This window comes from Agelaius tricolor, unplaced genomic scaffold (genome assembly GCF_023055355.1).
Source record: "Agelaius tricolor isolate 1412-34295 unplaced genomic scaffold, bAgeTri1.0.p SCAF_5, whole genome shotgun sequence".
NCBI classification, from domain to species: Eukaryota; Metazoa; Chordata; class Aves; order Passeriformes; family Icteridae; genus Agelaius; species Agelaius tricolor.
In genome coordinates, this window is record NW_027269265.1 from 18,272,395 (window position 1) to 18,284,633 (window position 12,239).

At 36.7% G+C, this 12,239-nt stretch overlaps 1 protein-coding gene across 1 annotated transcript in view; it reads left to right on the forward strand.

Annotated features, from left to right (window-relative positions):
* Nucleotides 1–8,189, forward strand: part of GALC (galactosylceramidase) — a 32,010-nt gene extending 23,821 nt beyond the window's left edge. The window contains 3 exon segments of the mRNA XM_071426671.1: nucleotides 1,976–2,139; nucleotides 3,720–3,796; nucleotides 5,558–8,189. Coding sequence (XP_071282772.1) covers nucleotides 1,976–2,139; nucleotides 3,720–3,796; nucleotides 5,558–5,701 — 385 coding nt within the window. The 3' untranslated portion in view covers nucleotides 5,702–8,189.
* The last annotated feature ends 4,050 nt before the right edge of the window (nucleotides 8,190–12,239 follow it).

Below are 12,239 nucleotides of genomic sequence, written 5' to 3' on the forward strand. Positions count from 1 at the left end.
GCCTAATTCTATACTGTCTTAGAATGTGTTTTTTGTTTTTTATTTTGCTTATGTCCTTCTGGGCATATTTGTTCAAGCTAATTTTTTACACTAATGGATCTGAGTTGGCATACTAGAAACACCAATGTGTGCCCTGAGTTTCTTTTTTCTTAAATTGGACCAAGAAAAGGATTAATTTTGAATTACATAGTTTAGAGTTATTTGTTAGGAGTTTGATCAGTCTCATAACTCTCAGACTATTTCATTTATAATTCAGTTGTATTTGTTGCAGACTGCCATCTTCTGAGCAGTTTCTAGAATTGTGTGGATTTGATGCCAATCCTGCTTCAACCACTTTTATTTCTGTTGAAAGTAACTGAGGTTTACTGCTTTGATTACAGTATGGTTAAAATTGTAATTCTTTGAAGGAGCTAAAAAATTGCTAGGAGCTGCAAAGATGGTAATTCAGAATCAAGCAGCATATTTTAGAATAATGTTTATTTAAAATTAATAAACCCTTGGGAAAGAGCCTGTTAACTAATTATGATTTTAATAATAATAATAAACTTCATGCTAAAAACTTTCTCTTCTGCTTAGAGGCCTAGCCTAAATTCTTTTGATACATTTTTTAAAATAGCAGTCTTGTCAGGTTTTTTTTCACTTTAATTAGATCATTGATCTGGCAAATGCTTTTTCAGAACTTGCTTCACACTTCTAATTTCAGGCCTGGAGATGTGATTGAATCACTTTGATCCAAAGCCTGGAAGAATATCACCCTCTTGTACTTGGAGGTTGTTCTTCAGTTATCTGATGTTTGCTTTTGCAGCCCTCTGTTAGGAAAGGTCTCATATTCTCCCTATAATCAACTTTCCCTCATTGAGTAAATTATACTCAGTGATTCCTATATCAGCTACATAGGACATATTTTTAAATTACTATACTGAGATTCCTAAAACTTCTATTATTTTGTTTTAGTTCAGTTTCTTTCTGAGTCTTCATCTTGCTTTCAAAACCAAGCTTGCTTCCTGAATATTCGGTTTATTAGTCAAATTTTACTGGTCTGTAACTTTTTATAATAGTCCTCAATTTCAGGCTCTCAAGTTTGTTTGCTTCATCCTCAGTTTAAGACTCAACTTGTCCCTGGCAGATATTTTCAACAATGAACACCTGCTATTGAAATTCTGAGCCAATCTTGCATTAAATTTCTCTGTAGGATGATACTTTACCTCAGTTGTTGGTGGAAATTTATCATGATTCAATTTCAGGATTGTTTGGATTTTAAGCTTGTGTGTGTGAAAGCTTTTTGCTCTCTTACTGTGAGTTTGTTAGTGTTTTTCTCTGATGGTTTTATTGAACCTGGATATATTTTGAAAGTATTACTATGTAATTATTGCTATATTGCCTTGAGTCTCTTTATAATGGCTTAAGGGAAATGTGGGGGTCTCTTTTTTGATAAATGGGAAGGCAAGAAAGTAATCTTTTTTGTGTAATGACTATCTATTCAGGAAGCTGGAGCATTACATTAGAATGAAAACTCAGAATGAAACTTTGTTAGAAGTGAGAAGAAAAGTTGCTAGAATAGATATTCTCCAATTCAGTAATCAGCTGAGCTGCTGTCACAGAGAGTCTTTTCACATTCTGTAAATGATTATAGACAATTATTACTTCTTAAGTAAATGACCTTGTGGCTGTATCTGTATTACAAGTGCTTTCAGATGTGGGATGTAGATCCATTAATAGAGGGAAAGAATTTTTATGGTTAAGAGCCTTGTAGTGCAGCTCTGAGGAGGAGGAAGTTGTGTAAATTTTCTGGGTGCTATTTGATGGTTCTATTTGATTACTTTGCTTTATTGTTCTTTACAGCTCTCATTGCATGCATAACACAGTGCTTTACTGTTGAGCTGGAGTATAATCTCAGGAAATCAAATAATTTCTAATACTGCCTATTCAAAAGAATGGATTCCTTCCTTGTTAAAGCACTAATCTTCTCTTACAGGGTAAACATGACAGTCACTTGTGACATCTACATAGAAAAACCTCGTGATGGAGGAGTGTTTATTGCAGGAAGAGTTGACAATGGTGGGATATATGTGCGAGATTCCAAAGGAGTTTTCTTCTGGGTTTTTGCAGATGGCACCTACAGAGTCACTGGTGACCTAGGTAAGCAGTTCTCTGCAAAAGAGCATGCTGGCATATGGACACGTCATTTTGATAACTTTGATAAAAATAGGGAACATTCAGATTTTATAGTTCATTTGTCATTACTATGAATTTAACCTATTGGTTCTAATGATGGCCACATTTCATATGTGGAGAAACTATCTGAAGGCTACTGGCTGGCCCATTTCTCATGCTGAGCTTTCTGGAATTTTTGTTTTTTCACTGACAAAGTCTGTTTTACACTAGCCAATATGAACTATTTTGCTTTTTATAAATACTCTGATACAATATTAATTACAGAAAGATTTTACCCATATTCTTAAACTATGCATGAGGAAAATCCCAATTGACATGAAATGGCTTTTCTTAGAGAGCAGTTCAAGGCACAGTACTTACATCTGGCTAAAGTGAGGATCATAAGTGGCCTCTTGTTTCCTCAAATTATGCATCCTCCTGTTAGTGTAGCTCAGTGGAGTGAGCACATTCTATTTGTGATGTTAACATTCATGGGTATTCATCTGTAGAGAACTTGACAGGCACTGGCCTATTTAGTTGTTTAAATGCATTTCCTATCACTTCAGGAATATGAATTAAAATTTTCAGTAGTTTCTGATGAGTCAAATGTAGCTTCTAGATCTAGAGTATATCTGATAAGATATATTTTTTGTGTGTGTGTCTGTGTTCCTTTGCACTTCTACCATAGACAGGTAGAATAACAAAGGTTTTACACAGCTTCTCTTAACATATCAGTGCAAAGTTTCATTGCAGTGAAACTTTGCAATGTAGAATTCCATAAAAACTTAAGTCTCAGCTGTATGGAAATACATACTTGTGCTTAGGATTGACTCAATTTTTTTATTTGTAATAAGACCTAACAACATTACCTGATTAGTTTCTCAGGCTGTCAGAAGTAATTTTTCCTAGATGAAATGAGTGGATTTTGATCAACCACCCCATTATTTCAAGCTGAGACTTGTTACACAAGATGATAATTTTTTCTGTACAGCTATTTTCAGTCGTCTTTACATTTTTCTAGAAGGGAGTTTGAATGTTAAATTATGTTGCAGTAAAAACTGTCTACTGAATAAATGAAGACTTGTAGCACTTAATTTTTTTCAGGTCTTCATCTTCCCTCCAGGTGTCATTCACACCCCATTTTTGCTTAGCTTAAATTTTGGGTAGAGCTAAGCAACTTGATAGTGTGGCAACAGAAACCCTGTGATTTAAAATAGTTACAAGCAATAAATAAACAAGAAGATCTATAGAATAAGCAGACTGATAGCTACTGTCACACTTCAATAAGCTGTACCCTCCATAGAGTGAATCCTCATCTTATGCCAAATTGCCAAGAGCATTGAGGATTTCAGTGAGAAAGCAGTTCTGACAAAACAGGAAAATGTACTGATAGTGCAGAGTCTGGGTTCGCATATTAAGCCTTCCATGCTGCAACTGAAATTGGTAAAATGTCAATCCTGAACACTTCTGAAAAATAGATATTATTATCCTTTTGCTGGCTTGGTATTTATCAGTTTCAGCAGAGAGCTGAAGTAACACTTTGCTAACTTAAGCATGTTTTTCAGCTGGAAAAGAAATATTAATGAAAGGACTTGCTGGTGTTCGGGATAATGCATGGCACACACTCACTCTCAACATTCAGGTAAGGACACAGGAAAAAAGCTAGAAAAGTAGTTATGAAACTTCCAGTCCTAAATAGTTTAGACAAAGCTGTGCTGTACTATTGATGGTGTACTTGCATTGGTTTACCCTATCAAAACCAGAAACAGTATCTGTTACATTGCATCAATATTAAAATGCCATACCAAATTCTGCTGCCTGTATTGTAAAACAGATCTTGAGAATCTGTAGAAGGTGTGGAAAATAACTGGAAAGCTGAATTGAAAGCTGGAGGTAGAAGGGTCAGAGAGGCAAGTCTCTTATTTAGTCTGATGGAAAGATGATGGCCTGGCTTCCTGTTCTTAAGACGGTCAGTAAAATACTAAGGTAGCCTGTGCTACAAATCTGTCTCCCACCAGTTCCCTTTGCAGACTAAGGCCTTGTATGTGGAGCTAATAAAGGACTGGAAAACTCAGATAAGCTGAGTTCCTTCTCTACTGTGTTGGAAGAGCACAGGCATTGTGTTACTTATAAATGGGCTGCAGTTAATGAGAAGCCTGTCTGCATTCTTTTCTTTCCCTCCCACTTCACCTTTTTTAACCATAGTGACTTGGGGAGGAAAGCAGCCCCAAACTGTACTTTAAATATCCCTGTGTGCTTTGATGGGTGTGTCATTGGTGCAAGTACCTAAAAGGCTTTAAGTTCTCTTCTGAGTGCCTAATCCCTTTGTCTAATGGAACCTTTGCAACTCCAGCTGTCTTGAAATATGGGGACTCTTGGCTGGGGATTTTTACTACTGAAGGTAACTTAAAATTATGCACCAAGCCCCTCATGCTAGAATGCCACTGAGTATTAGAAGCTGTTTTTTGTCTCTTCTACTTTGACATTTGGAGGCAAAGGCACACTTGCCCCTAAGGCATTCACTGAAATAGATGTAGTTTAGTTTTGGCTTTGGTACACCTACGTTTACAACAATGGTTGCCATCTGTAAAATGGGCCAAGACATTGGTTACTGAAGATGAACATTAATCACTTAAAACAGTGTGGGTAATTTTAAAACGACAATGCTTCAAACTTCCATCTACATTATTAAATATTTTGTACCTCTTATGGCTTGATGCAGCATACTGTGTCTTTGTACAGAGCCATCTTTAAATAATTCTCCCACCGACTCCTTGAAAGACATTCTTTGCTTTTACCTGTCTCTATAATTGTCTTTGAGATTAAGAAATACAAGTAAACTAAAGCACTTTTTTCTAAATACTGTTACTTCTTTTAAGTGGAACACACAAAAAATAAATTGTAATTTTTCTTGAAACGGTTTTAATTTTGTGTCTTGAAGTGGCTTGAGTGATACTTGAAAGTTCTGCTGTCTCCTCTTTATTTCAGCTTAATTACTAAATTACATCTTTCTTTACTTTTGACTTCTGCCTCATTCTGCAGTAGCAGTGCCAAGTGTATCATAGCACCTTAAGAAAGTTGGGCTGTTTTGAAAGAGTCTGATACAAGGAAGAGGAAAACCAGTTTACACTTCAGGTTCTACACTGAGTTAGCAAAGCTGTGAGTAGGAGAAGAGGAGCCTTTAATGTATTCACTGTAAAGGCATTAGATCTATTCCACAGAGCTGATAGACACCAGAGGATTCTATACAATATTTAGATGCATCTCTGCATGAAAAATGTGTGAAATGTAGTTGAAAGGTGACTTGACATCCTTCTGCTTTGTCTTATCTCCCATGTGAGCAGGCTCAGTGTCTACACAGACCCTGGATTTTACAAAGCTAACATTTTCCTTTTTTTGACAGGGCAACTCGGCCTCAGGACTGTTAAATGGTTATCCTCTGTGGGAGAATGTCACCATTTCCAAACCGGGGAACGGCTGGGCTGCCCTCGGAACTCGCTCCTTTGAGTTTGCACAGTTTGACAACTTTCACATTGAAGCTTGCTGAGGTGGCTTTGGCATTTGGAGAACCTGGTTCTCATGTTACTTTGAATAAGAGCCAAGTCAAACTGGAGAGCTGAGGGCGAAACTGTGATTGATCTCTTGGCAAAGAGTCTGGATTCAGTCCGTGGTAATTGTTAAAGCTTTACTTGAGTAGATATCAACATGATTGTAACTTTATCCCCTATTACTGTGGGATTTTTGCCCTTCAGTTTTTGGGGGCAAATTTTAGTTCAAGGTAACGATGAAAACAAATTCTTGGATTTAAATATCTTTTAATAACAACATCTTAACTTACCAGCTCACTTCTAAGATAACTTTAGAAATTACCAGAAGACAGATTCATCCTAAGCTGCATTTTTTAACACTTCCTCTATTACGTCCATTGCTTTCACTGTGAAAGAAAGAATTAAATGCCAGTAAGCCTTATGAGCCAGTGGGCCCCATACTTTTGTAGGTCCATCATTCTCAAATTTCATTTGGATAAAGTACCTAGATTTCCTATAGTAAAAAAAAGATGTTTTGTCTGTTTTTTTGCTACAGTCTGTGACTAGACATTGCAGTTCTCCAAATGCATTTGATTACATCTTTCAACTTTCATTGCCAGCCCTAAAATAGATCCTATTTTCAGTGGAATGGAAATGTGCCTTATGACTGATCAGGGAGTGAAGCATGTGGCTTATTTCTAATCTACCTCCTCTTTCCACTGAAAGGGTTGAAATGAATAAAAAGATACCATAACTTAGTTTGTTAATGATAATATTGTGGGTTTTTTTGCATAGTACAAAGAGTAAAAACATTGTATCATGGGTATTTCCATGTCAGGTCACATGTGGAAACTGGCCTTTTGTTCCTAGAAACTTGGGCAAACATCTCTCTCTTTTGATAGATTTAGAGCTTTGAATAGAAAATAATTAAAGCCTAACAATGATATTTAGTTTATTATATTACTGTGGCACAGAGGAGATATGGATGCTATGAACTTCCTGGTATAAAAGAAATTTTAAAAAAAGTGGTCTTTGCCTTTAAGGGTTTGCAAACTGATTAAAAGGTAAATAACAATTGGTGGACCCAGAGGGAATTGTTTAGTGTGCCAAGCAGTGGTAATGACACAAGGGTATCTGCTGTTTTTAAACTTTTCCTAGGTATCATGGAGTGAAATTCAGAGGATTATTCAGTTCTTTGGGAATGGAGGGATTCTATTTAGCTGTTGCTTCATTTTATTTTTTCCCCCAAGTTACGGTGTTATAAAAAAAGCAATTAATTGAGAACATGAGGTACTGAATGGGTTTTTCCTCACCGCAATTGCAGTTCAATTGGCTCCAGAATTTTTCTTGTTTGTTGTTGGCCAGTTTGAAGGAAGATGATATCCATTGTCTTAATGAAATGTGCTTCCTGTGTCCATCTACTTTTCGCATTCACATCCTGTTTAATTGACAAGCAAATTGTTCCACATACTTGATAAGGCTCTAATAGCTGTATGAGGCCATTTGTAGCAGGCAACATCTGGAGAAAGAGATTTTCAGTGTACTTTGATTTATAGAGATTATTCTTCTGATCCCCTTTATTTTGAAGGCTGATTCCAATAATTGTTAACTTCAGTCTTTGAAGTTGTCATCTAATATAAAGTTAATGTTATACAGATCATTCCTGGAAAATTTTTATAAAGTTGATCTTCCATTTTCATTTTTGGAGAAGGGTTCTTAAAATTCTGTCTCTAGTAAGTAAAAATGTTGTGTCTTTTAGCTATTATATTGATACTACTTATTCATACTTGGAAATTTCATACATGCCAGTAACCTTGAAAAATGGTTTAAACCACTAAACTTTAAAACTCTAGTAGAAGACTTCCAAATGTTAAGTAACTGTTTACTTAAGTGGCTGAAAAATGAAAGGCAATTTTCCATGTAATTTTCAAGTATGGATGCAGATCTGTTCATTGCTTGCTTGGTTTCCTAAGGAATGTCACTGGTCACTCCACATGTGAAAGAATCTGATTTTAGGTCCTCATATTCAGGTAATATGAGTATAATAATCTCAGAATAAATTATTTTAGCTGTGATGGATTTCTGTAGTTGGATGCTTCTTGGAGACTTCCTGGTAGCATCTGTGCTGCAAGCAGAGAGATCAGCAATGATGCAGTTATTCCAAAGGAGCTGTCCGTTTTTTTAACTTTCTAATGCACTAGTGTAATACACTGTACTGTTATATTGTGTACTAAACACTATGTATTTTATCACTGGAATGTTGATTTTGTTTTTTTCCCCTAATCTTAATTTACAATGTTGGAGGATTAAAGTGTTATGAACAGAGTAAGTGATTTAATGGTGACATACTGTTATTCATCTTTATATGTCTGTGATTCTTCACCCTTCAGTAGACTGTAATATGTTTGGCAATAACAAGCTGACGGGTTTTTCACTGAGGGGTGGATTTATGTTGTTGATTATAAATGCTAATCATTCCAAATGGACAAATAAAACACTTAAAAACGCTTTATTTGTGCAGAATGCTTCTGTAAAATGGGTCTTGTTTTTCTCCAGGAAGAAAGCTGACAATTTTTTCATTGTGATTTCTGATAAATATGCTTGACATTAACTTAATTGGATTGGAAGACTATAGCCAACTAGTCCTTATTAAAAATATCTCAAAATCCATACGCATTAGGACTTGTGCTATTGATAAAATGATTTTCTTATAGCATTCAATATACATTTTGCTTCTTTCTGGTTTTTTGATTTGGATTTTTTTTAATTTAGTGAAGGGAATTAAATTGTATTTGAGGACCAGTGATGCAAAACTGCTGAGTACTAAGGTCATGTGAGATTTAGCTGAAAGTCAGTTTCTAGGTTTGGAAGCAGACAGTGTTGTAAGGATGTACTTCTGTGGTTTAAAGGCTTCTTTATTTTGAATATCCTTTTGAGTCTGTCTTCAAACACATTATTTTCTTTAAGCTAAAATTAAACTTTAGAGTTTGATTTTACACGGAAGGGAGAAATTCCATAGAGTTAGTTATGTTTCCCAGTCCATTGTGCCAGTAGATATGGCTTACTCTGGAATTATTGCCTTCCAGTTACTAGCTATGTGCTACCACCTACACAAACACTGCATCAAAATCAATTCTGTCCCTTCTCTGCCACCCCACCTTTGAGGTTAGACTTGAGCAGTTCTGGGATTTTCAAACTCATGCAAAACACTATGACTCCTTTGCTTTAAAATTACAGCAGACTCTTTAGGCTCCTTTTGCAGCTGCCTCCTTGTATCTCTGTATCAAAACTAAATTTCTACTTCCAGATTTGATTTGGAGTGGTAGTGGTTTGCTTTTGCCCTACAGAATCAGTTTTACTGCATTGTAGAGCAGGTTGTTTGTTTTCACTTTACAAATTTTCATTGGTTTACTTGAATTTTCTATCCAGAGTCCACTTTCTGGAGGGGAGTGGTTATTATGAAATTAACAATCATAATTATAGCTGTCCTATTTCAGCAATATGGCCAAAGAGGGACACTGCTTGGAGACTTTATTATCCTCTCTTTGATGTTTTGGTCTTTTTGTTTGTTGGGTTGGTTTTTGTGGGGGGCTTTTGTTTGTTTGGGTTTTTTGTTTGTGCTTTGGTTTTGTTTATTTTTATCTGTTTTTAAACCCTTTGTAAGTACTACATTCATACAAGTCTAGCACATGCTGGGAGTGGCAGACAGGCAGGCTGTAAAAACCCTCTAGTTCAGAAAGCTTCCTAGGCTGGTAGTGGAATCATCAGGTAGCTTTTTTAGAATTCTGAGAGTAGTGTACATTGAAAAGTCAGCATGAGCAAATTCCTCTTGCTGTGCTCCTTCCATTTATGCCCAAGTGTTGCTGAAACAATAAGGGTTGTGTTTCTAGAACTTGTGTTCTAAAAAAAGCCCAAAAGGCCACTAGTAATTGAGGAGAGGAAAATGTGTGCTGCAGCAGTGTTGCCAAGCTTTTGCTGTGTGCCAAGATACTTCTCTGCGGTTTTCATAGTGGCTAAGACAAACAACTGTGAAACTCTGGTTTTCCCCTCAAGGAATTATGTTTGGATAAGGTTAGAAACAGACACACAACCCAACACCAGTTTTGTCAGGGGCTCCTGGTAACTTTGCAATGAGTGCATTAAACCTGGCTCTTACTTTTGTGTACCCCAGGCTAAGCGTACACATCTCAGGAAAGCAGAGATGAAAGTATCCTAAAAGTATTTGTTGGAGTGTTGACTTTTAAATTTTTTAAAAATGCCTTTTCTCTTGGTGTCAAGTGTACCTGACTGAGTTTGACTTCACTTAGTGCAGGAAAACAGTAATCTTTGGTTTTACTATGCTCACAGAGGCATTTCAAAGATATTACTGTCATAGGGGGTGTCTCAGTACAGAATAAACTTCAGGGTATGTAAGAGGAAACTAAACCTAGTGTGTAATATTATTCTAATGTTATGCAGCTATGGCCTGGGAATCCTTCATGGACTAAAATGGAGGGGGTAACAACAAAATGATTATTAAGAAAAACAAAACAGCATCACCAACAAAAATCCCCCCAACTGCACACATGTTCCCAAATAGTGCAGGGAAAAGCAAAGAACAATCTGGATTTAACTTGGCTTCCTTTGTTCAGTTACTGCTGGAAAACACAGCCATCTTCCTTATGGTTTCCCATGGACAATGATTCAGTTAAAATGCCTATAGAGAACACAAGACTTCATTGTTGCTAAAAAGCAAATGTTGTTTAACTAATTATAGGCACTGCTGTTTCCCAAAACAGTAGAATCAGAAACGGTTAGAAAACATGAGAACAGGTTATGCAGCTGAAAGGCATGTCTGTGAGGTGTGACTCAATCCCTCTCCTGCTTGCAGAAGATTCCTGCCCTGTGAGCATAGCAGCAGAGCTTTATGGAAAATAGAAGACAAATATTTCTCTGTTACTGCCACCCCCACTTCCAAGTTTTTGGGAAGTTTTTTGTACATTGGCCAATCTGAGATCACTCAGGAGTGACTCTGTAGCCTCTTAGCTTGATTATATAGTGTTAACAGAGTCATTTGAAAGAGCAGCTGGCAATGGCTAGCAGCAAATCCTGTTAAGGATGTCCATATTCCCTTCTGATGTGATTGCTCTTGTAGTGGGAGCAGTAAATGGTAGTGTTCACAGAGATCAGGCAGGTTTTGTGCTGAACGGAGGCGCACACAAATGGCTCAGCGCAGAGATCTGTAAAGCTTCACTGGGACCCACAATGTCTCTGGCATGAGCTGCCTATTTCCTAAGTCTAGGATTGCTGTTTAATGGTTCAGCTTAATTTTTTTTTCTTGCAGCCCAGCTGATACTTTATCCTAAATCAATTGTTTTGCCAGCATTATACAGAACATACTCATTGCAGCAGGGCAAGCCTGTACCTGAAGGAGGAGGCTGAGAATACCCTGTTGATCATTCAGCCCATCTCCTTGCTAGACAGACTGTACATTTTTAGGACCTGCCTTAGTAGAGTGCTGAGACAAAAGGGTGACAGAGCTTCCACTTCTCTTTTGTAGGTGGCTATTATATGGATTTTGAGACAAACAGCATCATTGCTTTTGTTTATGATCTGTGTAAGGGATGCAGGGAGATCATTCAACTTTTCTTCCCGATTCATGATAAAAGCAAGGTTGTTACTGAAGAATGTATTTTGTGTTTATTGAGCTTTAGTATTTACTTGCAGGATGGTTTGAGCCCTTCATGAAACACCTGTGATTCTACCTTGAGAGCCAAAATACTTTGATTAGATGAATGCTTTCATACAGATACATCAATTGTGAACACCCACTTGCCAAGCCAATGGCAGTTTCTCTTATGGTGTTGCGACTCATTTCAAATACCATAATATGATATAAATATTTTTTCCTAAATGTTAGTTCTAGTAAATCTTCACAACAAAAATTCCAGCCTCCCCATGTGTAAATACATTCAGTACATATCTTGGTTTTATTTTCCTTTCCTGATTGTACTTTTAAAATGGTGAATACTTAGGGATATCTGTCACCCTTCTCAAACAAATATTTAGCCACATGAAAATGCAACAATCTTCATATTTTGAACAGTTGAATCTTTTTACCTCTGTATTGCAGCTAATTATATTTTTCTTATGCTGAATCTGAATATTGTCACATCACTTGATTTTTATAATAAATAAAATTAATCTCAACTGGCTCTGCGAGGAGGTAGCAGAAGGGCCATGTAGACATCTAAAATTTCTTGTGCTGTTTTAGCCCCCAGGGTGCAAGTCACCTTACCTGTATTTTTTATTTCTCCCACGCATTCTCCAGTGCCATATAGGGTGGCTACCTGGGTAACATCCTCAGTGATTGAAGATGGGTGTTTTTCTTGTGTGTGACATGGTGACTTGGGAATGATAAATGCCAATCTTCTGTACCTTCTCTGTGGAACTCAACCGCCTGGAAGTCAGGCAGGTTTTTGATCATTTTTATTATACAATCAGGCACTGGAATATAATAGTCTGGATGATTTTCTTTCCTTTCCTTTGAACTATGTTTCTTTGTTGTTTTTCATTTAT